Here is a 27,978-nt window from a genome sequence, read left to right as displayed (position 1 = left end):
TTTTTTTGGGAGGGGAAGTTAAACCTGAAGAAGCTGCTGCATGAACTAAACTTCACACTCAATGAGGAAAAGATAAGTTACCTGCAGAAGGAAGTTACAGGAAATACAAGAAATGTGGTAAAAAAAGAAGAAAAAGTTTGTTTTTAAATCCGCGTTTCAAAACTAAAATTTCACCTGGAGACGGAGACAGCTGTCTTGCAAGTTCGGCGACTTCGGTGAGTGTTTTTATCCGATTATATTAACTCTAAATGTGATTATTTTCCCTCTTTATTCGCTGCTTGTTTTAGCTTCAGCATTGTCGGGGTGAAGTCACCGTTGCCTCCCAACATGCCTGCAGGATAAATTAGCACGGTTAGCTTAGCTTCACTTTCCCAACACTATCCTCCTCTTTTTTTTTTAGACTGGTTTAACTGGTTGAGCTGGTTTTTTCTCCTGCTTGTTTTTATCAAGCACATACATGACTTTAAAGTTAACTCAGGCGTAGTTTAATTAAATTAGTGGAGCAAACTGCACTCAGGCATCACTAAGACAACTGGATGATGCCACAAGGAAATGATGGTAATTATAATAATGTGTGTGTGTGTGTGTGAGGCAGTCTGCAGTCATCCTGGAGGGTTTATTATCACTTTTACTTCACTTTACTTGTTAACTGGGTTTACAGCTGACTAGAAAAGTGGTTTAAATGTGCGACAAAGCCTTAAAAATAGTGAAATATACTAGTGTTTATTGCCTAAAGGGAAATCCTGCATGGATATGTGAAGCTACAGCAATTGGAGGATGATTTTTTATATATTTTTATTGGTTTAAAAATGATTAAATAGTCTCTGGGGAGTTCCAGTTTTGATTACAATCATTTCTTAACCCATAACAGGCACTTTACGTCTCCACCTCAGAGGAGTAAAGTGCCTGATATGTTCAGGATTTGGGATGTGCAGCATTTTACCAAGTTAATTTATTACACTACACTTATACTTTGCACATATTTATCAAATTTGGGTGGCAAACTGTTTTTTAGGATGTAGGAATGACTGTGTCCTGATAAATCTTTATTGCTGCAACTTTACACACATTTTTGAATTATTGTGATTAGGTGTGTTGGGATATGGGGATGAAAATGTTTGTAGAGTTTTATGAACTGGTGTTTTGTTCCACATTTGCAATGAATTTCTGTCACTGATTTAATTTATTGTTACACCCCTACCTACCTGCCTGCAGCGACTATTGGTGGAAAATAGTGATTCTGCTAAAAACCCTGGTGCCATGCGTCTCTCCTTGTTTTATACAAGGTTAATGTTTTGTTGTGCGCTGTCCCTGTCTAAATAAAATAAAGATTACAAATTACCTCCAATTTCATGCAGCTGGATTTCTGAAAGTAATTCAGATGTTATTGAACTGTTGGCTTTGTAGTGAAATGATGGTTGTATGCCTTATATTAATATTACAGATGCTTCTAGAAATGATGGTATGAGTGAAGATCCTTTAGATTGAATCGAGGTGCAATGATTAGTTTGTTTACAGAAAACAATTTTTGACAATTGAATATTGTTGTCATTTTTTTTAAAGAAGAATGCAAAGATTTTAAGCTTTTTTTGGTGTTATATATATATGACAGTATTCTGATTATCTTTTGTATTTTGGGCTGTTGGATCAGTTATTTTATGTAATGTGCTTTATTGAGGATCTCCTAAGTTTATTAGTCTTTTTTTATGCAGTGCCTATTCATCATTTAACAAAAATGACTTGGCTTAAAATGAAGCAATTGCAGACCTAAGGAAAACAGAGCAGAGCAGGATGTGTTTTAATAATCATAGTAGTAGTATTTGCAAAAATGCTAAATGTAATGTTATGTAAGTCTCCTTTTTAAATATTCAAACATTTTCTGGTCACAGTTTGTAAGCTTTGTAAAATTCAGATTTTATAGTTAGTTTTTCAGCTGCACTGATTGGTCAGTTTATCGTTAAAATAAATAATTGTGGATAAAATGTGAATATTTTCTGGTTTCTTTAGTCGGTTATGACATTAGGCTGAATATTTTTGGTTTGTGGAGTATTGATTGGGACAGATGAGACATTTGAGGATTGACATTAGTCCCCATTTTTGGACATTTTACAACCCAAACAACTAATAAATTGATCAAGAAAGTAGTCTACCAATTAATCTATAATGAAAATAATCATTAGTTGCAGCCCTTGTGTTGTGCAGTGTATTTTTATAGCTTGTATGTGTTTATTTCTTTATCATATGATTCTATTGAAAGCTGATTGGGGATAATAGAAAGGTTACTCCCGGTCCTATACTCATACATGGAGACACATTTCCTCCTAAAAATTAAGAAAACTTAATTTGCTCCAACAATATTGAAACTAGGAAACTTTCACTTTTCATGTTAACATCTGTTAATGATGGTCACCAGTCACACCAGTACCAGTTGAATGCTGCGATGCTGGTGAAGATAAACCTCCTTTTCTTGTGACCTGAGCTGGCGTGACTCTCGGGCCACAGCAGCTGTCAGTCTGCGGCCGCTGTGAGCTGCAGCCGACTGACCGACCCGAGTTGAACAGGAGGGGACACCGGGATAATTGGCTCAGTGGCCGCCAGCAGAAAACAAACATTATCCCTGCAGCAGCAACATGTTTGAAGTGTGAGGAGTAATTAAGGTCATGGTTGAGAATATCGCGATTTGCAAGATGCCCTTAAACTTCAGTTCAGTCAAGCTGTCATAATGCTTTTTTTAAATAAGCTGCTCATATGTGCAGATGTAGAATACTGATTTGGGGTTTTTGTGGACAGCCTATTGTCTGCGGTGAATGGGGTACCCCGGGTCTGGGGTGTGGGGGACACCTGGCTGGCCGAGTGCTTGATGAGCTCACTGAGAGCAGCTGGAAAAGCAGCAGGTCAGGAGGGTGTCTTTTTATATAAAGACGTATAGGCTCAAACTGGGGAGTTTCATCTCATTAGGTGTAGCGGTGAGCACTTAAAGGTCTAAAAGACGACATGTAATGATTTTAGTAGTAAACTAATATAATGTGATGTGATTAGGTTCAGAAAAACGGTAGTTTTGGGGGATTTTTAATGTTTTTTTTTGTCATTTTCACAGTCACAAACTCATTAAATGCCTTCAGACAGACTTTTGTATCTATTTAGTGTAGACTGAAGTTATGTCAAACAGCAATATGAAGCTATCTTGGCTCAATTGTGGAAATCTATGGAATGAAATAAATAATGATAATGAATCAGGCATCCAGAAAATGAGCAACACTAAGCATATAAACAAAACAAAAATTGAGAAAATGAGATGTGAAAATTATTCTTTTTATTTACTTTGATGTTACTTGTTATCTCTTTTGCACCTAAGTAAACATTTCCCCAAATAATATATAGTATATTTTGGATTGTATGAGTTGTATAGCCACCAGAATCCAAGGATACATTGCCCCTATTGAGATATAAAAAATGCATATATGTATGCATCTCCTGGTGCACGTTGCCTTTTTAAAGGTTAAATAAGGCAGCATGTAAAATACCAGCATGAAGCATCTGATAGTCAGATTTTTTTCAAGTAAAAAAAGTCTGTGAAGATGTCAAAAGAAAAGAAAAAACCCATTAAATCTGATTATGTGAGCTGGATAAATGATGGCAAATGATGGGAAAAATAAGTAAGGCAGCCAAAAGTCCAGATATATAAAAAGTTGAAATCTGAAAAGCAAAATAAGATATAGAGCACAAATGAGGCGTTATGTGAACCAAACTGGGGCCGCTGCCAACACTTGAATGCTGACTTGTTCCCAGAAAATGAAACAGATCTAAAGATTTGTGGAAAGTATTTTGTAAAGTAAAAATAGAAGTAGTAGTAGTCGCCTTAGCTTTCCCTTTGCTATTTGCAGTCATGTTAACGGACATTTACTTTCCTTAAGCTTCATGTGGCTGACCTTGGCTGCTGCGTCTTGAGTTATGTCACTTCTTAAGATAGACAGACTCCATTTTTTTCATTCTTTTTTTTTGACCAGTCATCTACCTTTTATAATAAAGTCAGGATTCATTGTGAACACTTCCTGTAGAGCTGTATCTTTTTGTGCATTTCAGTGTTTAGCTGTGAGCCGAACTAAAAGCTTTGACTCTGTGTCAAATGGCTCTTATTGTTTTCTAATTACAGCGATGATGCATCCCAAGTTGGAAGAACAAAAACTTTGTGGTAGAGTCTGCAATTGATGCCACCAGCTGATACATGCTGGCATGAGGCTCTGGTCTAACCTTCTCAATTAGTCTCTGGCTGCTCGTTCCTCTTGGTTCGGTGCCACTTTGTCTTTGTCCTTGTCTTTATCGCCAGTCTGAATACTCTAAAAAAACTTTAAACGTCATTCATGATTTTCACTTTGCCAGCCCTCGCTAAGTGACATTCCTTTTACTTTTTTTTAACACATGGGATTCATTGACCTAATTTATAATAATGCTGAAATCTGTTTTCAACTACATCAAAGTTTATATTTTCCTTTCCTTTTCTGTCTGGAGTCTTTACAAAACTCATGAAATGTTCCAGCAAAGTGTTAAAAGACAGTCATGGTTAGTGTCAAACTTGGCCGCGTCTATCAATTTGCCTGATTGTCTAATCAGTGTAATTGGATTAGCCAAAGCCTCCACCACAAATGACGCTGGAGCAGTGTGTTGGTAGCTCAGTCGTTCAGAGACAGTTCGATGAAAGTCCTGCTAGGAACGCCTGCTGTTGAGATAGATGTTTCCGCCCTGTTTGTGAGTGTTTTTAATGACTAGATTTGCTAGATTTTTAATTTAGAGTGAAAGGATTTAATTTCGTGCTCCTGTGAGACCGTACGATACTGATTTAAAATTAATTCTGCTATTTAATCACAACAATTTTTATTCTCTCTTTCAGGGCAGGGTGCTGTCCTGTGGGATGGATGACGCCCAAGAGCAGGACCATTACGAGGAGCGCTTGAAAGAAGTTTTTAACAGTTTCGACACCAGCAGCTCTGGTTCTCTCAATCCAGAAGAACTCACTGAGCTCTGCCAGTCTCTGCACCTGGATGATGCCACGCCGGCCCTGCTCCACGCTCTGCTCCAGAAGCAGGACCAGCTCACCGCCAGGGTACGTTTAAAAAGTGCTGTAATAAACTTTTAAAAGCATTGTGTGGCATTGTGAGTCCTGTGTTTGTCAGATGGTGTGTTAATTGGTGCTTCACAACTTTTGAGGTCAAGTTATTTGCTCAGAATTTTTTTTTTTGAAAGATTAAAATCTTTCCTTTTTCTGGTGAACATGTGAGTTGTGGCCTTTTGGCTTTCCTGTGCACAGAGTCCTCTCTGTGCTTTGAATTCGGCAGACGCCTGTGTTGAGCCACTCCAGCTTTCAGGTCTTTTGTGTCTCCAGGCTTTCTGGTGCTTTGTTAGCTGTCTTGTTGAGGAGAAAATGTGCTCCCATCAACCCTCATCCCAGGTGTCTGTTGTCAGGACAACCAAGCCGGCTAATCACCATTCACAGATGCGTTTCTTTGAGGGTGCAGCATGTGGAAATGTACGAAATAGGAATTGCCCAAATCTGTACAATTGGACTCCAGTTTGTATTAAATGCATTGTAGGTTCTGTGCATCTCCAGGAGTTTTCTTTTGGATTGAGATATATTGCAAACTGCTTACCTCCGCACTTTTACGTAAAGTTATTTGTATATAAGCGTGTGGACAGACGGATGGCTATTGTCTGGTGTGGGCGGGGTTAGCAGAGGGGCCAGTGAACTTAATTGCCTCGCCACAGCATCCAACAATAAAGTCAAGAAAAAAAAAGGGAAAAACCCCCACCTAAAGCCGGCAGCCGCCAGCACAAAGAAAATCACCATATTCAGGGTTAGCAGCTGTTGATTCTTGAAGTGTGACCTTCCCTCCACCCAGACAGCCAGGGACACCCAGCCTCCACCCAGCACACACAGGGAATTACATCCAGTCAAAGGAATTTCATGAGCTTTATTTTATTATTGAAGCTGCACATACTGAACATTGCTTGCATTTCATACGAGGAATCCTCTTTTTGTATTTGTTGTTTCAGGTTGATTTTGAGCAGTTCAAGGATGCACTGATTCTGGTTTTGTCATCAAGCATCGAGCCACCTCAAGCCGAACAGGAGACCTTGCCTAAACCAGGTAAAGAGTAGATTCTGGCATTGCATATTTTGTAATCGCTGCAGTGTCAACCTAGAACCGAGCAGGCACCGTGAACCCGTATCATCAAGCATAACCTGTTATTTATGTCAATATGACTTTACCTTAAGAGACCTTTCCCATTCAACAAGACATCCAAGCAGAGAGAAGGTGGCTGTGTGAGCTGAATAAGTGGATCAGTACCCCATGCCGATTCAGCAGTAAATCTACATACAGAGCCAAAAGCACAGGCCCAAAGCCAATTAGCTGACAAGTTTAGTTGTTTGCAACATCATGGTTGGACCACTGGCATGGTTTGTTTATTTTATGGGGCTAGTAGCACAAAGAGTGGTTTCACACTTTTACACACAGAAAAAAAATTAAAGGTTTGTGTGAAATGAATATTTAAAGAGACTGTATGTTAAGAGAAAGTGTGGGAAATGTGATCTGCTACAAAGTAAATACTACACGGTCAGTATTTATGTTTTATTGACAGTGAAGCCTAAAGTCTATTTGACTTAGAGTTACAGTGAAACTGTCAGCTGTCAAGCTGTAGTTTCGTTTCTTTCTTTCAAACAAATGGTGACAAACATGTGACTTTTAGAGAAGTAGCTGCTAAATGCGATGGCAAATATTAGTCATTGGTCAGTCGTTCTATATTTAATCACATCCTCTGTTGTCTGCAAATTATGTAATGACATTTTATTTTTTTTTAAAGCTCTGCAATGTTGGCAGGGACAGTTACACATCATAGTTCACACCTACAATGTAAATATGTAAGAGTTGAGATTATAGAGGGTAGTTTTCATCTGTAGTCCCTGGACAGCACAATAAAAAAAAATAGAAAAGAAAGAACTATAAATAGCACATAATTAATACCAAAAAGTGAGTAAAAGCAATGTCCACAATAGTCTGATAGTGATTGCACATAGAAGCTGTAGATTTAGTTATGGGTACAGCTCTAGGGTTGTTTGAGCAAGGTTTTTTTAGAGGTTTTTTTGAACATAGAAGGGGTTTTACAGGCCCTTATGTGTATGGAGAAAGTGGTTTTACAGATTCTTTCTCTCATTTTGATCCTGTCAGATTCTCCTGAAATCCAACCAAAGTTTGTGAAGGGCAGTAAACGGTATGGCCGCCGCTCAACACCGGAGTTCATAGAGCCTATTTCTGACTTTTCCGAAGTTACGAACGCAAACCTCGCGGAGGGGGAGGATCTGGAGGATAACTATGACTCGGCTGTTCCTAGGAAGCGTGAGGTAAGACTGATGTTCTTTTAAGTGTTTTTTTCTAGCACCTGTGTGCACCTCTAGGCTCACTGATGCCATGCTTATCGTCTGCTGTCCTTGCACGTACTGCGTTTCTCGGCATCCACAGACTAGCAGGGAGGCGTTATTCTTAGCTAATCAGCTTAGTGGCATGCAGGGCAGATCCTAAAATGAAATGTAGACACTTCAACTCAGGATTCACAAGGCCTTTTCATTGCATAACAACATAGCACTGTCTTTAAATAACACTGTGAGCATAACTACTGTTGAATTAGCCTCAGGTAATCAAGATGTAACTGTAATGTTTGAGTAGTGGCACATGGTGTTATTCACAGTTTAATGTTTCATGTGTTAGCTGAACTGTCGGTGTCAAATTGAACTTTGCACCGACTGTATAGGGAAGCGGTGATGTGGTCGTCAAGGTGACAGCACAGTGTTTTAAGAATTTATTTCATCATGTCCAAACAGAAAAGAACATTCAACAGATGAAGCAAGAGGCAGGTGCACATTGAAGTGTTTGTCAATGCTTTTAAATCTTCTCCTTTTTATTTTTCTTTATTTGAGCCTGACTTTGCATCAGGTTACAGTGGCCTAAATACAACATGCGTCTACGTCACAGTTTTGTAACGTTAATTCAGTCATGGTTAGTCATGGCACAGCTGAATACACTCTGTATGGTTCCCCCTGGTTGATCTTCTAGATCCTTGTCGTGGATAATCCTGCTCTCACTGCTGACTCTATAGACATATGTAGGAAGGCCTAAACTCATACTTTCCATGACCTACGACAGTCGAAGGTGATACAAGTAGTGCTGAAACAAGAAGTCTATTTATGGATTAGTAACTGACAAGAAAGTACACTCATTTTATGTCATTTATTAAGACAAAATACCAAACATTCATTAGTTATAGCTTCTCAAATGTGAGGATTTTCATTTTTTCTCATTTTTTCTATGACTGAATATTGCATATATTTAAGTTTTGGGCACAATTCCTTTTTCACAGCAGCTATTTTCATCTGTCATAGTGGGAAAAGCACACGTGTTACTAATAACCTTAACAATGACTCTGCTCTATTCAAGCCTTGACAGTGAGGCAGCCTGCACAATACAAAGATCCTTAAAGCAGTGCAGTGAAATGGATTTGTCCATAATGATTTTCTTTTTTATTATTTACACCTGTGCTTTTCATACTGTGACATGTCAAAATGACTTCTATGGGAGACGGTCTGTTTCTTGTATTAAAGCAAACAGTCTGGAGATGTCTTTTAGAGGTTGCGACCTCCATTTTTTTTGGTTTGATACAGAGCATAGTGTCAGTTTTGAGATTTACCAACTGCTGCAGCCTCAGGAGGACAACAGGTTAATTTCTCTGGCAGGTGCAGATGTTTTAAAAAGCTAGAAACTAATCTCAAACTTGAATGTGCTGCAGCATCGTTAATGAGGACAAAGACGGTCACTGAAATGGAGTAATGATGGCCGCCTCAGTTTTTGCATGAATGGATGGACTTATTAATATTCTGTGTATTGTCTGCACCCACGACTCCACCCCAGATGCCTGCCAGCGCCAAGACAAACACTATCCGAGACATTGAACTGAAGCGTGTCTTGGTATTGAGTAATCTAGGTTGCGACAATACTACAATGTCCGGCAAGGGGACCAGCAGATGGGGATGGGTCAGGGGGCTCTGCCACAAGAGACTGCAGGCATTGGTGCTTTGGGAGGAGGAGGGGAGCGGGGCTGTGACAGAGGAACAATGAGCCACACTACCCCCACCCTACTGGATGCCTATACACCCATGTATCAAAACGCCACTTGCAGAATCCCATCTGTTCTTCATTCCCTCACTGTTTGCTTCCCAAACAATAGACAGCCACGCTGGGTTGGATCTCAGTGGGTCACACATCACTAAACTTCGCTTTCTTTTATATTCCCTGACAAACAAACAATCCCAAAAAAGAAACCCCACAAAACGTCTACTTCCTACTTCCTCAGATTTTAGTTTAAAGGTCTTAAAAAGTCTTGGTTCATGGTAAGAATGTCATCTTTCTTGAGCAAGAGTTTAATTTTCACCAACTTCTGAATTAATTTTTTTTTTTTACTTTGCACAAACTTTGCAATTTTGGCATAAAAATCATTCTGTTGCACATCTGGGGTTGGGGGGAAAAGGGAAAAAAATAAGTGTGTCACACATTTTGTCTATTATTACGACCATTCCTGATTTGCCCACTGACGCTCCCTGGGGCCCGTGCCATCACAAAAGCTCTCTTGTGCTTTTTGTTAACCACTCGAGCCCCCGTCGCACCCAGCCTCAACCATGTCTAATTTACAAACATGTGTGAACTTATAACCAGCTGATTATCCCATGAGATTTGGACAGCATGATTTTTGTATATGGTGATTTTCACACCAGATGAGTTCCTATATTTAGAAATTTTAAAACCGAAGCTAAAGAGGACCTACATGGATTAACTGTTAGCAATTGTTTATGGGGTTTTGTGATATTAATCTTAGATTCTGTGTCTCTAACAGCGCTGGAACGTTCATGAAACAAGCTCAGAGGAGTACGAGGCGGAAGGTACGTCAAATGTTGCAGTATTTTCAGAAAACTCGCTTTTTAGATGTTTATCACAAAATACTCAGTCTCTTACTATTGCATGTAGGCCAGATGCATCTCTGGAACCCCGATGAGCCGAGCACCCCCCGGGGATCCATCGCTCCACTGTCAAGCCGCTTAGAGGAGAGGCTGCAGGAAGCCTGTGAGGATTTGGCGATATCGTGGGACGGATTTGCCGGTCACTCCGAACTGCTCACTCTATGTGAATACCTGGGATTGGAGGTGAGATAACGGCTGAGAAGAGAAATTATACACTTGATTTCAGTGCAGATTTTTCATATCTGACATCTGATGGCTCTGAATGAATGTGGTTATAGTTTATTAATGTTAAAGTAACTATACATTTTTGAATTGCCTGCATTACTTTGTTTTCCATTGCTCTTTCTCACCCCCTCAGTACGTGGATTATACACACTTTGTAGCTGGATTACATTAGTCCATGTATCATCCTGAATCAAACACTGACGCATATGCAGAGTAAATAAGATACTTATTCTCATTGCTTCTTAAATCTTATCTTATCTTCAGATAAATGGGGAGATGCTCCAGAGTCTAACCGGTGACGGAGTGACGAATGTTCAAGAGTTTGTTTCCAGGATTGTAAACCACAACAAACCCCCCACACCATCCGCCTCCACACCTTACAGACAGCTCAAACGACACCACTCCACTCAGGTGAGACCTTTGGTTGCAGAGCGCTGCTAGGTCACAAGATGAGGGGCAATTCCCTTGTTGTTGAATAATATCTACTAATCAGTGAATATTTAATTGTTTTTTGTATTTTAACATTATTGAAGAGGGGGAAAATGGTTTTGGTCTATTAAAATGTTAGTTGATCTGTATCAGAGCAATTGAAAGCTACATAGATCTCACCAGTTTAAAATGTACATACTGAGATTTGAAAATTAACATATACATATTTAAATGAATCCATCTTTCAAACTGCATTTCTCCAGTTTTAAGACAGTCTTTCCTTCTTACAGCCATTCGATGAAGGAGGCCGTAGAATAGCTACCCCGTCTGCCCTGACCGGCACCATCGGAATGCGTCTGTTCTCCACCCTTGATGACGGTACCGGTTACACCCCTGTCGAATACATCTTGGATGCCTGGATGGAAGAGGGAATTGAAAACAGCACTGAGATCTTAGAGGTGACATAATCAGCTTATTTAATTTGTGTGTTTTAAAAAATAATTTTAACAGATAATGACAGACAGGAGCCAAAATAACAGCATGTATTGTTATTCAAATTGTGAAAATCAGAAAAGAATTAAATGAAATATTCACAAAAAACCCATCTAATTATTCATTATTTTTTGCAGGCTTTGAATTTCAGCCTCGATGGAAAACTGAGTCTTGGTGATCTCACCATGGCACTTGAAAACGAGCTACTTGTTACTAAGAATGGGATTCACCAAGCGGCACTGGCGAGCTTCAAAGCTGAGATCAGATATCTCCTGTGAGTATGAGTCATTGCTGTAATGCAGCTCAGTAACATCTTAATACTTTTAACATTAGTTTAATATATTTGGAATAATTGTAGAACATCTGATTAGTCTGAAATAAAATAAAACCAATACAACCTACATCATGATTTATGTGTGTTGTAATTTTTTGTGGGTAAGTCTTTGTTCCATTATTGTTTCTGTTTGTTTTTTCCTGTCAGAGAGCGCGTCGACCGAGAACTCAGGGAGAAAGAGAAAATTCGATCTGACCTGGAAAAAGCGGAGAAACTGAAAACACAGCTTGCCACCGAGGTGGATGAGCATCACTCTGCAATCGAGAACACAAATAACCTTAATCTCAGGTAACCTTTTCAGTGGATTACAGCTGTAATAAATATTTCCAGCTAATTCCTGTGAAAAGTAAGTCTAAATACTTGTAAATATAATAATCATCAGTCAACATGATGAGGTGAACCTGACTAGTCCTGCTAATATTTGATGCAGTCAGTTTTATATGCTTTGTCTCCAATATTGTTTTCAGTATGTAAACCTTAAATTCTGTGTTCTCTGTGCCTGGATGTCTGCAGGAAGCTCGAACAAGACCACAGAGAGAAACTATCAGTAGTGCGATCAGAGCTGATGAAAGAAATGGACCAAATCCAGCAGCAGGCAGGCCTGCAGCGGGAGGAGCTGGAGGCAGAGATCGAGAAGATCAGGGAGGATGAGTCTTTTCTCCGAGACCATCTCTCCATCTCTGTGAAGGTACCAAAAACAGTTATGGTGATAATATTTGGTGAAGTTGGAAATACTTTTTAATAACAAACCTTGACATGGCTACACTTTGCTTACTAAATGTTACATAATCATATATATGTCCAAAATGAAGAAATGGTTAATGATTGTAAACCTAACCCATGTTGTTTTGTATCTTTTAGGAAAACCGACGTCTTGAGATGGAGTTGCTGGACAACACCGAAAAACTAGTCGGCGCACAAAGCCAAATTACAAAACTCCAGACGAACATTGACAGCATTATGAAAGAAAAGGTACAGAGACATTTTGTGGCTATCGAATTCTAAAATACAGACTTTATCTCTGGGGGATTTTATGTTTTTTTTTGTTTTCATTGGGGGGTTTTTTTTGTTCTCTTTTTTTCTTTGGGATATGATTTTCAGATTGATTTTGGAAGAACCTATATAAGTCTACCTACATTTCTCCTGTATACAACCCTTTTTGTTTGTATCTATGTCTTTATTTCATGATTTCTAAGCAAATAAACTAAACTCGTGTATGATCTCATTCTTTAGTTTGGTGATTTGGACCCCAGCAGTGCAGACTTCCTTCTCCAGGAGGAACGTATTAAACAACTACGGAGCGGCTATGAAGCACAGTACAGGGTAAACACAACAGCACAAAGCTTTTCACAGTGTTTTCTTTTTGTTGTCTTCATGTTATGTGTTGTCAGATAACTCGTTTTCTTTATTCTTTATATTCATATTTACCTTGTATTATTTATTTACAGGAACTGCAGGATCGTATTGATGAGCTGCAGTCAGAGTTGCAGGAGTTTCACAGTCTTGGTCGAACTCAGTCCTGCCACAAAACTTTGTCTGAAGAGCTGGAGAGTAAAAGCCCCGGCATGGAGTCTGACCCTGGTAAGCCTGATCAATACTTATTCAACTCAATCACAAAATTCTCATTAGCCGCCAACTTATAGTTTTGTTTTTGTCAGGCCTCGGTTCAGAGGAGGTTCAGCCTTTTAGCATGAGTCTCGATGCAGAGATGATGCTGGAGCAACTAAAAGAGCAACATCTTCATGAAATGGAGGAATTGCGAAACCAGCTTGAAAGAAAGGTAAGTGCCAGGGAACCCATTATATTTCACTGGGTTACACAGAAATGTATGAATTATAGTGATTAAAAACAGCAGCAGGGAGACATGTGGATGTAATATTGTTGTGAATTGAATTGTTCATTTGAATATTGATATGTATCATTTTTAAACTTTATGATTTAATTTCTGGTCATCTTCATTCTTATTCCAACAGATCAGTGAATTCGATGAGATGGTCGATAAGCAGAGGGTGACCCACGAGGAACAGAAGGCTAACTTTGCCCTCCAGTACCAGCTGGAGGTCGAGGCTTTGAGGGAGGAGATGGCCGGCATTCAGAGCCACGAACAGGAGCTCCAGAGCCAGCTAGAGCAGGCGGAGCTGGAGCGGACCTGTCTGGAGCAGAAGCAGGCCGAGGAGAGGGAAGAGCTCGAGAAGTTGAAGGAGGAGGAAGTGGGAGCCCTCAAACAACAGCTGGAAGAGGCCCAAAGCCATGCTGTAGAGCTGGAGGAGCAGCTGAAGGCCCTCGAAGACCAGCAGGCTTCAACGAATGACAACCAGGTCACTAAGATGGAGGAGCTGAGAAACCAACATGCCGTTCAGATTAAGACACTGGAGGAGAATGTGGAGCTGTTTGAAGCCAGACTGGAAGAGGAGAGACAGAAACTGCAGGAAGAAAAGGATGAGTTAGAAAAGAGATTGTTAGATGATTTTGAAAGCGAGAAGGGACTGTTAAAACAAAGCCATGAGGATGAACTGAATGTCAGACTAGAGGAGGAAAAGCACAGGTTTGAGGAAGAGCGTGATGAGATTGTGCAAAGAATGACAGAGGAGTGGCAGAAAGAGAAGAGTCAGCTGGATGAGCAGAATAACGAGACTCTGCAGGTGTTGCTGGAGGAGGAGATGTTGAGACTTGTCAAGGAGCAGGAAGAGAAGGAGAGCGAGCTCAGAGAGCAGTGGGAGAGTGAACGAGCTCAGCTTCAGTACAGTCAGGAGGAGGCTCTGCTCGACAGAGTCCTCCAGGAAAGGTTGCAGTTACAAGAGGAGTACGAGCAGAGGGAAAAGAAGCTGAAGGAGGAGTGGGAGAGGCAGAGGTTGCAGCTGGAGGAGGATTATGAGGGGATGCTACAGGAGAGGCTAAATGAAGATAGAGAGAAGCTTGAGGCTGAGAAAGAGGAGGTGGAGAGGAGAGTAGCATGCTTGATAGAGGAGGAGAAAGCTCGCCTTGAAGAGAGCCATCAACAGGCCATGCAGGAGCTGACCACCAAACACACCGAGGAGAGGAACCACCTCAGCAGCATGTTGGACAAACTACGAGATGACTTCAGTCAGGAGAGGTGAGACTTGAGACTTTTGAGAGACTTTTACTCTTATTTATGTCAAAATTAAGTTATCAATAAAAGTTTTAATAGTTCTGAAACATGCATTATTTACAGGAATAGTTACTTAATAATACTTATTCACTCTCTAGCCAAAACTTAAATGAGAGGATTTATACCACTTAAATATGTATCTACAGCCAGCAGATGCTCAGTTTAGCTTAGCTTAGTATAAAGACTGGAAATGGAGGGAAACGGCTAGGCTGGCTCTGTTCAAAAGTAAAGAAATCTGCTTACAAGCATCTCTAAAGCTCACTTATTAACTAACAATTATTAACAAGCTCTTTTTATTTATTTATTTCTTTCTTTCTTTTTGAGGTCTATGTACAGGACTATTTATTGGCCTGGTGCAGGGACCTCCTGGAGTTTTGTTATTGAAGTTTGTTGGTGTGATTGGGTCTGCATACTAATTTCATACAGTATATCCTAAAAACTCCTGATCACAGTATAGTTGGACACATTCCAGCTGTAGCTTCATATTCAGTGGACAGATATGAGAAAGTGATCAATCTTCTCATTTAAAGCAAACAAGCCAATTCCAAAATGTCAAACTGTTTCTTTAAAGTAAAATGCTGAAAAAATAAGGTTGATTTTTTTCAGACTTTTTCATTTTTGCTGTACTAATGAGAGTTCCAACCTTGCTTCTGTAACAATAATTGAATAACCATGTACAGGAAGGAGATCGAGGTCAGCTTCTCCCAAAGAATCAAAGAAGTGGAAGAACGTTTCTCAGGTGATCAAGAATGTGTTGCACAGCGTTTTCAGGCTGATGTTTTGAAACTGGAGCAGCACTACCAAAGTGAGCTGAAGGCGATTTCTGAAAGCCACGTCGAGCAGAAGCTCCACTGGGAGGCGGAGATGCAGAAGGCCGTTGAAAACGCTGAAGAACAAAGAAAAATGATGGAGGAGGGCTTGGAGCAAGAAAAAGAGAGCCTGAATCAGGAGTGGACCAAAGAACGACTTGAGCTGGAAAGTGTTCACAAGGAGGAACTGGAAGCACTGGTGACGAAGAACCAGCAGCTGCAGAATGAACTGGATAACTTAATAAGCATGGCCCAGACTAAAGAAATAGAGCTCAGTAAGCAGCTAAATGATCTCCATAACCGACTTCAGGACAGCCTGCACACCAAAGAGGAGCTTATGGCTCAGTCTGATCAGAAAGCAGTGGAGGTCGAACTTCTGCTTAATCAAACTGTGGAAGATTTTAAAGCGGAGAGAGCCGAACTTCTGAGCACCCAGTCAGAACTTGAAGGAAAATACGACGAGATGCTTACAATTTCTGAGAAGCAGGCAAGAGAGAAGATCGAGCTATTAACTGAGCGCGATGACTTTAAGATGAAGATCGAAGAGCTGGAGATGCTTCTCAAACAGGCAGCAGTGGACTTTGATCTGGAGAGGAAGGAGCTGCTGGAACTTATATCCAGTCTTGAGGAAAAGTTAAAGGATAATCTTGAGAATGCAGAAAAGACAGAAGCAGTTGAATCAAATGAGACGGAGGAGGAGCTAAACACTGGGGAAGAACAGGAAACATGTTCAGCACCCTCTGAAATCTGTCTTGATGATGTTACTCTTGCCGATTCCAATCAGGAAGTAGTTTGTTTGTCACAAGATGAATTAATTCTGGTTGAAGAAGATGTTAAAGTAGAGATAATGGAGACTCCTGATGCAGTGGATGAATGTCCTGAAAATATCCAAAATGCTACTAGTGGTGATGATAAAGACAACATCCCAGAAATAAAGATAGAGGACACTGAGTACCAAGAACAGGCTGATGAAATTATCATGCAAGATCAGATGACTGTAAACAATGAGTCACAACCTGAAAGTGTAAATAGTGTTAGTGACGGATGTGATGGTCATGAAGGCGAGCCCTGTGACGACCACAACCCAGAATCCTCTGTTCCAGGCGAAGATCATTGTGGTGATGCTGAAAATTTGGAGAGCGACGAGAACAAAAAAGAAGCTGTTTCCTGCGAAGTTGAAGAGGTTGTCTCATCGCTCGAGGCCATTGAAGGTGATGCAGATGAGGAGGCAACAGCTGGTGAGAATAGCGTTGCTTTTGAATCATGTGAAGAGGAGAACAAACCTCAAGATGTACCAGCTTTGGACTCTGAAAGCCCTTCCCGTGAAGACGAGCTGTGTCATGAGACTGTGGTTGATCTCTCAGCGCTGGGAGAGACAGGTGACCCATATGAACTGTCTCCAGAGGAAGCCGAGGATGTCTCTCATGAACTGGGACGTGAAATTGAACTTGATTATTTAACCGCCGAACTGAAGGATGAGCCCGCTGACTGCACACATGATTGCCTGGAACTGCTGGATGAAGTTATTGATGAGTGTGAGCAGCAGGATTTTCCTCTCTTGAAACTACAGGCTTTGTATAACACCTCTGCAGAGGAGAATATCCTCCTAAATGAGAAGATCTCTTTGCTTCAGCAGAAAGCTGAAATTCTAGAAAATCTTTTGGCTCACAACAATGAAAAGATCAAAACTGGTCACCAGGTGTTGGAGGAGAACTACAGCCTCAAAGTCAAAATGCTTCTATTAATGGAGCACATCAAAGCGCAGGAGCTAAAGGCCTTAAAAATGACGGATCTTCAGATTAGATATGAAGATTGCATGTGTGAAAACGCCAAACTAAAGGATCAAAACGGCGAACTCGAAAAGAGGGTTTGGAGCCTCGAAAGCAGGATGACCATTATCCACGATTACCAAGATCAGCAGATTGCACTCGTGGATGAGATCAGCAGGATGCGAGAAGAGAACAGTAAGCTGTCGGAGTTGTTCGGTGACTTGGAGAGGCAGGAAGACTCGCCTTCAGCCGTGCGCACAGACGCCGAATCCCCAGAGAGCCCCTCAGAGGAGGCTTTCCTGGATCTGAACAGCCAGGCGGTGTCCGGCCTGCAGGACTGCTGCGTGGAGTTTGAGATGCAGAACACCAAACTCCGCAAAGCCATCACAGAGCTGCAGGACAAGTCGCTGACGTTAAATGAAACGACACAGGTCCATAGGTAATGTGCAGAGAAAAAAAACTAGGATCCTGTGCTCCTGTGTCTGCAGTGACCTGTGTTATCCCAACCGCTCTTGTGCTTGTTCAGTAGCACTCCTTTGTTCCCAAGCACGACATAGTGCTGTTGTCCTACCTGTGATTAGGCTCCTAATGCTCCTTAACCTTTGTGTGATTATCTTGAAACACTTGTGACTTTGCTGCTTTGATCCCTTATAGATCACTGAAAGTTCAGTGTGTGTGTGTAAGTGGTAGAAGGTGTCGTTTAAATTGATGTGTTGCAAAGAATTTCTTACCAATGTTGATTTTTACATCATCCCACTGAATTGTGTGTTTTCTGAGAATTACACTCTTTACTTATTACAAGTTTTGTCTTTTATTAGATCGGAGGCCAGTCGTCTCGCTGAAGAAAACCTCGTCCTCAGGAAAAAGATTGCTGTGTTGAAGGAAGAGGAATTGAAAGAGTCCAAGGAAGAGATGCTGTGAGAAGAAGCACATTTAATTTAGGTATAATCACATCTGTGAATTTCAATTTTAATTTAAATTGACTTTTTTTTTTATTGTTAAATTTTAGGCAGACTTTGGAGCACTTTAAAAAGGAGAAGATTTCGGCTAAGAAGACAGCAGAAATTTTCAAGAAACAGGTAAATGTGACTTGATATCATTCAAAACAAAAAGTTCCTAAATATAATTTTCTCTACATTCATTCAGTTACTTTATCTCCCCTTCCTCAGGTTGTAGAGCTGCGTTCACAGAGCCAGCAGCTGGAGGATGAGAAAGAGATGCTGTCGGACAAAAATGCAGAAAATATTGCCGATATGGAGAAGCTAAAACACCAGCTGGCGGAGCTGATAAAGGAGAATGAAAGGAAGGAGGTGTTTTCCGCTGACGAGAAAAACAAGGTAAACTGTGTGTTTTGTGACAGATTCGTGGTCGTCATGGTGTTGTAGCAAGTAGTTAATCGGTGGTTCTTTTGTGTTAGTTGGCAGCTTGTGTGTCTGCTCTGGAGGCAGAATTGACCAAAGCTCTGGAGGACTCTGCACAGCTGGAGGAGAGGAATACCCAGCTGTCACAAGAGCTCTCTGACCTAAGAGAGAAGGTGAGCATCAGGTCAAGAGCACTTTAGCGGATCTAATATTAACCACATCGAGCACGCAAAAAGCATTAACACCTCATGCTCTTGCCATGAAATGACGTGCTGAATCCAAGCAACCTTCAATGATGAATTAGAAGAACTGTTAAAAGGTTTCTGTCTTTGAGGCAGCCGTGATCTACTGGGATATTTCTGTGTGATAAAGCATTAGCGGTAAAATCCTATCAAGAAAGGATTGCCTCATTACAATTGAAGTCATCCTCTTGTTACTAGGTGCTCAAAGCTGACTCAATGGAGAATCAGCTCAGCCATCTGTTAGATGAGAGAAACAGTGTCGGGAAAGAGACTCAGGGCCTCCGCAAGCAGCTAGCCAAAGCTCAGGAGAGGGTAAGAGTCGGCCGTAACCTACAGAATCCTCTCATTGTCAGATAATAAGATCTTTCTTCAGCATGTCGTAAATCTATGAATTTTTGGCTCAAGTAAAACAACTTCAAAACTCTAGCAGACTACCTGAAAGAACTTTACTTATTTCATCAGTGTGTTTTGGCACCAAGGCCTTCATCAGAGTGACTTTACATTGAAATTAAGTTGTAGTTATTTTTCTCCAGGTAAAGACAGCGGCTCAAAGTTCTCGTTTTAAGTCAGACGTCCGTGTTCTGCAGCAGGAGAGGGATTCCCTCAAACATGATGTTACACTGCTGCACAAACAGCTGCAGAATGCTAATGATAAAGTAAGACATGTTTTTATTTCTGTGACTCAGTTGGCGGACTCATAAAATCTGTCAGAATTTGTCCAAACGTCCAGTCAAGGAAGCACAATATTGAAAATCTTCTGTCTTCCGTTCATCACAGAACCAGGTTTTGGAGATGGCGTTGCACTCGAGCGGTCTCCAGAGTCAGACCAAGAGGCTGTTCAGTGATGAGATGTCTCAGCTGAAGGAACACGAGCAGCAAATGCTGAGGCAGGAAAACGACAGGCTTCAGGCAGAAGTGCAGCACATCAAAGGAGACCTCGTGCAGTCCAGAGAAAAGGTGACATTTTAATAAGTTAATTCTACCTTTTTTATATTAGTAGTGTCCTTTTTATTTCTTTCACTTATCTGTAAGTCTGTTATTTTCTCTCTTTAGATGCGACAGCTGGATGCCACCATCCTGTCCCTGAAGCAGCACAAACACACTCAGTCCTCGCTGGTGAAGGTCTTGGAACAGGAAAACGCCTCTCTGAAGCAGGAACTGGAAGCACAGAAGGAACGGACCAAGGTAAGAGCTTTATTTATCTAACCAGATAGCTTTGCTGCTGCTATGTGTTTTCCTTTAAACATGCTGATTATGTGGTGTCTTGTTGTATTCTTATTGCTTTATGTGCCTTGGCTTCAGGGTTGTGAAGCTGGTGAAGGACACACAGACCTGGAGAGCCTGCAGCAGGAAAATGAGGTGCTCAAAGCCCAACTGGCTCGACTGTCTACTCAGCTTCTAGAGGTAACAATCTTTTCTGTTTTATCACATTAGATTTTACACAATTTATTTAAATAGGGCATTGGTTTTCATGTGTAGAGTACTTTTTGCCAGGTATGTTTGCATCTTTTTATATTGCATATTGCATTGTATTGCCCTTATAGATTATCAATGTTTTATTTATGTCTTTAATTGTTTTAAATGTTCTTATGCCTCAGGGGAGTATCTAAATTTCGTTATATTGTTGTCTGACCCTCAATATAATGGCAATAAAGCTACTATTATTAAATATGAAATTAAGACTTCTCAATAGGAGTTCATTATTAAAGTGGGAAGTCATTATTAATAACATGTAAATTTACTTCATACTGTTCATATTTCTCTTCCAGCTAAGTTATATTTCTCTTGCTCTTTTGTTTTTTTACTTTCAGACATTTCAGGCTCAGTTGGTTGGTCTTCTGCCTCCGTCGCCTCACAGGATCCCCAGAGGACAACATCGTGGTGAAGACGCAGACAACGTGCAGGTACGATACAATACAAAACCTTCACTGTTATCAGGTCAGGTCAAATATATAGATATATGAACTAAATGAAAGATGTGTATCTAAATTCTACATTTAAAGGATTAAAAACTTTGAATTATCACTTAAAAATGAACAATTAAGCGCTCCCTAATGCTTTTACAGTTGGTATGTTTGTCCACTTTGAGTTTACGTAGAGCCGACATTTAGCACCATTGTGTCATTGCACGGTTTGGTATTTCATTCATCTCCTCACATTTTTCTCTCAGCCATTTCTCTGTTCTTGTATCACAGTCATTTGTCACACTGGTCATATATTCATTATTAATGGCTACAAGAAGAGAACAGTGAACTACATCTCATGTTGGAAATACTATGGGATATAATGGGAGTTCAATAGAAAAACACCCATTGCATCTCTGTCACTTTGGTTTTTCGAAGGTGTTTTTTACTCAATTCAGGTGCTTGTAGATTGATTTTAAATTTGTTTTGCTTTTTGTAATTTGCTTCTTGACTGTTATTATAATTAAATTGTCATGAATGGACAAGAAAAGCAATAAATTACCAAATTTTTTCATTATTACAGCAAAAACATTGAGAATAAATTGCTTAAAAGTTTGTAAATTCTCAAAACACCTGAGCTGAGTGACACTTTTCCTTTTCCATTACCTTTTTATTTTCTATTTGAATGCTGGGTTTGCTGTGCTCCTCATTCTGGCGCCTCTCGCATATCTTTCATCTCGGCGCCTGTCTGTCATCTCCTCGTGTGGCGTGTGTGTGTGTAGAGTTTACTTTCTGGGTTTGGTATTTAGTCTGTGGTACCTGTGTGTCTGTTTGTTGTGTTTCACTGTCACCGTCTTTATTTAATTTTCCATCTCGGGACTGAAGTTTTAGTTGCTGTGGTGTCGTTTCCTGGGTGTAGTCCTGGTGGCAGTTTTTTTCCCATTCGTCACCTTTTGCAGAGTCATATTGCACGAACCTCCGTCTCTCAACACTAGATCGATGTAGCTTATCCAGGTTTATCTATAAATGGAGTTAAATACACATCTGACCTTTTTCTTGTGTCATTTCTATCTGTAGCATGACACTGCAACTCATCAATAGGTGACCATGACTGTACTGGAGGGAGGATAAACATGACTAAACTCACTTTTTGAGATCCCATTTAATATAACAGTTGAATTACTATACTAAACTATAACTATACACTTAATATTAAGATTTATGTCAGTATAGATTTAATGAGTTGTTTTATTATTGTATCTGATCATTTGCATGATGTCCCTAATGAGATTATTCAGACATATTAATGAACAACAAGCCAAATATTTTAATACACACACTGTCAGTATCTAACAGTTTACATAGTGTCCCAGGAGATATATATATATATATATATATATATAAAGGCATTTAAATAAAAAGATACAAACACATGGTCTCACATAGATATTAATACAGTCTTATACAAATATTATATAAAATGTAAACACACATATCCCAAATAAATAAAAATGTATAAAACCAACTAATTGCATGTGTTATTATAGTCTGTAATCCATAGAAAGTGTTTATAATAAGTTGTTTTTCACCTATTAAGCTCACATGTTCACAAACTATTAAAATTAATACCATTTGAGGGCCTCTCGAGAGAAGGACTTTTTTTTCGTCAAAATAAACACAACACAGATCAAGATATTGAGACTTTTAGTTGGATCCTACAATTCCCAGAATGCAACTGATTAGCATCCGATGACATCATCAGTGTTTTGTTTGTTTAGACTTTGGAAGGGTCCTCAACATCCACCGAAAACATTTACAACTATTTTCACAGCCTGAGTGAACTGAACTTCATGTGTAAAATATGTGAAATGGCCCTTTAATCATAGAGCTGTATGTGAAATGGCCCTTTTAATCATAGAGCTGTATGTGAAATGGCCCTTTTAATCATAGAGCTGTATAGTAGACACAACTTTTATATGAAGTGGGATCTCATAATGATTTTTAATGTATTAAAAGATATGATTTAATATTATATATTTTTCCCTATACACATAAACATTAAATAAATAAATACAGACACAATATGTAATATATAACCATGAAATTGTGATATATATAATTTTAGCTTATTATTTGATTGGCTGTCCACTTATTCAGTCCAACACCAGTCAGTCATTATTTATTTCATAATGTTTTATTTGTTTAATATTGAACACATATCTCCATACATAAAAAGAAGCGTGTTAGCTGAGCAGGCTTGCGTAGTATTGTAGTGTATCAGTAGTATCAGAGGAGAGGGTGGAGCTCTGGTGAAGTGTACCTGCCTTTTCTCTCCAGGGGGCGATGCCGGAGCAGCGGGCGGCTCACGCAGACAGCTACCGGCGGATCGGTGGATTGTAACACCAGCGTCTTTTCCCTGCTCTCCACTTTTAGCCTCTTTTTCCTCCTCAAAGACTGCTCGGCTCAGTCCTGCTCTTCCTCTGCTACGTTCGGAGCGATAAAATAAGTATCTCAGTATAAACACCAGCTTCACTGCATCCTTATAGGAGACTGTGAACAAATGTGATGCCTGATTGAAAAAGGCATGAATGTGTAATTGTATTGCACTGCTGCTAGGTGGCAGGAAAACACACAAAATGACTCCGGAGGGTTTTCCCAATGGGATTTTGATTAAAATACTGACATTATCATTAAAAATGTAAAGTTTGTCAGTCATGCCATATCAATTGTAACATCTATATATATTTTACACACTACAAAAATGTACTTGTCTTGACAAACAAGCAAATGCTCCGTCCATTTTGTAGAGGAAATATCTTGTTTGATTACAGGGAATCTTTTTTTTTTCTTTTTTTTTTTTTAAACGCAGGGTGTATTTCTGGGAATGTTCATTATGCACTTGTAGCATTTATCATTGTATGAGACAGGGTAAAATCCTCAGAGGCTGAATCTTGTGAGACAGTTTGCCTTATGATGATGATGATGATGATGATGATGGAGGAGTGTTGAGTTGAGTTGAGGCAAAGTTAGTGCCTAACAGCCTTCTGAGCCTTCTCTAACAATCAAGCCGTTCCAACCTGTTCCAAGCTGTTACTGTGTCCAGTCAGGGTGTTGAGACGTTTGTTAATGAAAGTTTTCACAGTTTTGTTTCTTGTCTTTTATGCCTGTATTTCTTACTCGACACTAGCTGAATGTTTCTTCAAGCTTCCTGTTGTATGATTGTTGTATTTGTGTTGCTTGCTGCACAACCAAAGTCAAATCACATCTTTTCTGCTTTTTTTTTTCGTTTCCTTTTTCTTTTCTCAAACACGTCACTCAGCTGTTAACTCTAAATGTTTATCTGGTATTTATTAATAGAAAAATTCACATGAACCGTTCGAGATGAAATCATTTGTTTGTAGTGTGTCATAAGTATAAATGTGTCATCTATTATCGTCGTATCTGTATTTGGCTATTGAGTCATTTAGTGATACTTTTTATAACGACTCAAATGTATTTTATTAATTTTGTTATTTATTTTATTATAATCATGTTAGCGTTTATTTTATTTATGCATTAAATTATTTTTTGTAGAGGTATCTGGAATACGTGGCATAATTTTATACCTATTTATATTTTATTTATTTTTTTTAGTGTTGTCCTCTCCTTTTTTTAGAAATGTACCAAGCATCATTTAATGCAAAAATCAAGATAAAATAAAGTGTCTAGCTCACAAGAATGTGGTCTGTATATTGTGTGACTTTTTTGTTTGTTTATATCAGCTCAAATGCAAAGAAAACCCATCAAATTCTATCATTTTATTGCATTTGGAGCAATTTGATGATATCGTTCGATGTCTTCTCAGCAGGATGACAGGGAGAGGAAGATGAAGAATATGGAGGAGCGAATGAGGGAAATTGAACTGTCGCTGCATAACGTCAAGCTGCTGCTCAAAGAGAAGGTTGCTCAGCTGAACGATCAGGTCAGTTCACAAAGCATCTGAAGAAAGTCAGCGTTGTCTCAGTTATAAAAATGAAACCTAATAACTTAAGATAAAAATACTTAAAGTGCTAAAATCATAAGAAATCTATGGGGTGTTATCAGAAGTTGTGATTCTTTGTATTTTGTTGTAGCCTTTTAGCCTCACTGACACTGAACTTTAAAGGTTGATTTTAATCCTCAAGAGTTCCAGTAATGATATATTAGTCAATATTCATACGACAAACGCTTAAACTGTGTTAACTAATGCACCCTGGAAAGAAAGATGTGTGTGGAAAATGTGGAGAAAAAAAAGGTTAAATGCCTCCACGTTCTCAGCACAAGAATTTAAAAAGACATCCTCAACCATTACTGAATGTCAAACAAGAAAAAATAATCAATATATTTAACAAGAACTAGACTAGAACTAAAAGGATAGGTTCACAGTTCAACAAGTGTTACTTTAAAACAACAGTCAGGTACCGAAATAGACATTTTATACTGGGTTTTGTTCCCTGTAATCATTCCTCCTGTTCATACTGACCATTAAAAGATCAGTTCTAAATGTGATTTTAATGTATTAAGAAGTTTATCTGAAGATAATATGAGGATTCAGCCATCTAAGCTTCTGCCACAGTTTGTCTTTTGGTTAAAAAAAAAATCCCTCTTTGTGCCTAAACGAAGTGTTATCCTGTAAAAAGACAGCAACATTGACTTGATTTCATATTAGCTTCAAACAAACTTCTAAATATATTTTATATTGGAGGAGGACTGTGGATTTTGTCCTCCATCATTTACACTATAAGAGCATTATGAAGGGATCTTCTAAAGGTCAGTATGAACAGGAGGAATGACTACAGCAGGAAAAACATGTCTGTGTTAATTTGGGCACCTGACTGTTGTTTTAAGACAGACTTGAAAAATGTGAACTTATCCTTTAAACAACATAAATTACCTCTTTGGAGGTAAATGTGGAACCATCCCAACTAAACATCATAGCAGCATATAACACACCAACTCATCACTCGGCTCTCAGGAGAAAGTAAAGCATAGCTCCAATAAGTTTCCCTTCCTTGAGAAGTGGGTCAAGGTTTCCCTCTCTTGGCGGAAAATCAACTATCTGAATGCCAACAACAGAGTAGGATCATCACAGCGAGCGTCACTGAAGTGAAACGTGGCAGGATAACTGAGGTCACTGAGAGCAAAAATGCTTCATATAAACAGTTCGACAAGGTTCCCTTAGATGTGGTTTTTAAAGAATTGAGGCTAAGATGTGTACAATTAAGAAAATGTTTCTAAATTACTGTAAACATCTTTATCTCTGCACTGCAATTTCTTTACATATCAGCCGACACGTGTCAATACAGATCTGACACAAGCTTAAAATTTTGGCCAGTTAAGAGTAACCTATACCAAATGAGATTTAAATTAGAATTATAAAAACCTTTTAATCACTGAACTTCTCTGACTTTTTCTAGCGTCACAAGAACGGCAAAGCAGACGTGCTGATCAAAGACCTGTACCTGGATAACGCTCAGCTGCTGGAGGCTCTGAAGATATCCGAGCAGCGGAAGAAAATAGCAGAGAAGAAGAACTACCTACTGGAGGAGAAGATCTCCAGCCTGAACAAGATAGTGCGCGACCTAAACCCGGCGCCCCTTCCATCGCTATCTTACAACTTTAAATGCTCGTAATGCATCGCCCAAAAATTCAGGGCCAAAGTCCACCATCGACTTTATTCTTGCAACTAATCCAGCCAAATGCACACAAAAAACATGGTTTTCGGCTGGCATGTTAGGCTTAAATTTATTGAGCTGCACACGCATTATTTTTTATTCATTCATTTTTATTCTAAGCAATAATTAGCTCATGTTGTGTTGGACCTACAAGGACCCAAATGTGAAGTTATTGTAAAGACAATGTGCTATTTTACTGTAAGTTAAAAACATTTTAAGTATTTTTAAAAGCAGTTACTTGTAAGTGAGTAAATATTTTACCATGACACTATATTTCTCTTTCCAGAGAAGAAAGCACTACTACTGCTTGTAAAACTGACACTGAAGTGCACTTTTTATATAAGTGTTCTTTTGTCTACGTTGTCAAAGAGATTAGTTGTGTTAATCTGTCAGTCACTTCCTTTCTCGAGCCCTTATGTAAACCCGTCTGTCAGTGGTTATTCATGTAAACAGAAAAGGCAAATAATCTGGTGACCTTTTCTGAGGTATTTGCTTTAATGTGACAAACTGTACCTTAAGTTACACTTTATATGTCTCTGAAGAGGCAATACTTTCTATTTAAATACATTCGAGTAAAATCTATGATCTGTTGCAATATTTAAAGTGTCAATATGTAAAGCTGCATTTGCCATCATGAATGTCTTTGATTCAAATGAAAGATTTTGTATTTGTATTTTGCTGCAAAGAAAGCACTAAAGTTGAGAACAGGGTAATGATTTCTGTTACATGTATAAGTAATAATAATAAAGAAGACTACATGCATCATGTTTGATTTGTCTTATATCTAAATACTTAGTCCATCACTGTTCATGGTACACATTTTGTACGTTTAAGCAAAATTTTGAATGCAGGACTTAAAATTTTGAGGGAACATTTTTATTATATTACAGGTTTTTTTTTTTGTAGTAGTAATAGTCCTGCATGAAAAAGTACAGAACTATTAGCAAGGCAGGGCAGCTTTATTTATATAGCACATTTCATACCCAGGGGCAACTCAATGTGCTTTACATAAAGCAGCATGTTACTGTTGTAGCTGCTGGAGGTGGAGCTAGTTTACACTACTTCATATAAAGTTAGATAATTTAGTCCAGTGGTTCCCAGCCTAGGGGTCGAGCCCCTCCAAAGGGTCAGCATATAAATCTGTCGGGTCGTGATGATTAATGGGAGAGGAAAGAGGAATAAACAAAGCTCTGATACCCAAATCTGTTCTCAGTTTTTAGGCTTCTTCCTCTCTTTAATTTTGGTTAAATATTTAATCATTTGCACATTTATTGAAATTAAACCATGTTTAGAAGAAACTAAAAGAAGTTTAGAGGGAAAATCACTATTTGGTGGAGCTGTTAACAACTCGGAGACATCTGAAATGTGACCCCGACTACACACTGTACTGCTTTTTGTAAGACGTTAAAAGACAAAAGGTTGAAAACCACTGGTTTCATCTTTAACAATGTGTTGTATTTTAAAAGTAACTAAAGCTGTCAAATAAATGTAGTGGAGTAGAGAGTACAATATTTCCCCCTGAAATGTAGTG

At 39.2% G+C, this 27,978-nt stretch overlaps 1 protein-coding gene across 1 annotated transcript; it reads left to right on the top strand.

The window, feature by feature from the left end:
• Nucleotides 1–99: 99 nt before the first annotated feature.
• nin (ninein (GSK3B interacting protein)) lies at nucleotides 100–27,149 on the top strand. The gene is made up of 30 exons (XM_062440090.1): nucleotides 100–215; nucleotides 4,889–5,101; nucleotides 6,049–6,142; nucleotides 7,223–7,395; nucleotides 9,936–9,981; nucleotides 10,067–10,242; nucleotides 10,549–10,695; nucleotides 11,004–11,171; nucleotides 11,343–11,479; nucleotides 11,687–11,827; nucleotides 12,053–12,227; nucleotides 12,401–12,511; nucleotides 12,773–12,862; nucleotides 12,988–13,120; nucleotides 13,198–13,319; nucleotides 13,513–14,633; nucleotides 15,350–16,509; nucleotides 16,699–17,686; nucleotides 18,066–18,164; nucleotides 18,257–18,326; nucleotides 18,417–18,584; nucleotides 18,665–18,781; nucleotides 19,049–19,175; nucleotides 19,394–19,506; nucleotides 19,628–19,807; nucleotides 19,904–20,035; nucleotides 20,153–20,254; nucleotides 20,662–20,754; nucleotides 24,602–24,715; nucleotides 26,190–27,149. Exons 2-30 carry the CDS (start codon nucleotides 4,910–4,912, stop codon nucleotides 26,403–26,405), a joined length of 6,705 nt encoding a protein of 2,234 aa, XP_062296074.1. The 5' UTR covers nucleotides 100–215; nucleotides 4,889–4,909; the 3' UTR covers nucleotides 26,406–27,149.
• The last annotated feature ends 829 nt before the right edge of the window (nucleotides 27,150–27,978 follow it).

Source organism: Scomber scombrus, chromosome 19 (genome assembly GCF_963691925.1).
Source record: "Scomber scombrus chromosome 19, fScoSco1.1, whole genome shotgun sequence".
Lineage (NCBI taxonomy): Eukaryota > Metazoa > Chordata > Actinopteri > Scombriformes > Scombridae > Scomber > Scomber scombrus.
The sequence above is the reverse complement of the archived record's forward strand: the minus strand, read 5'-3'. Positions and strand labels throughout refer to the sequence as shown.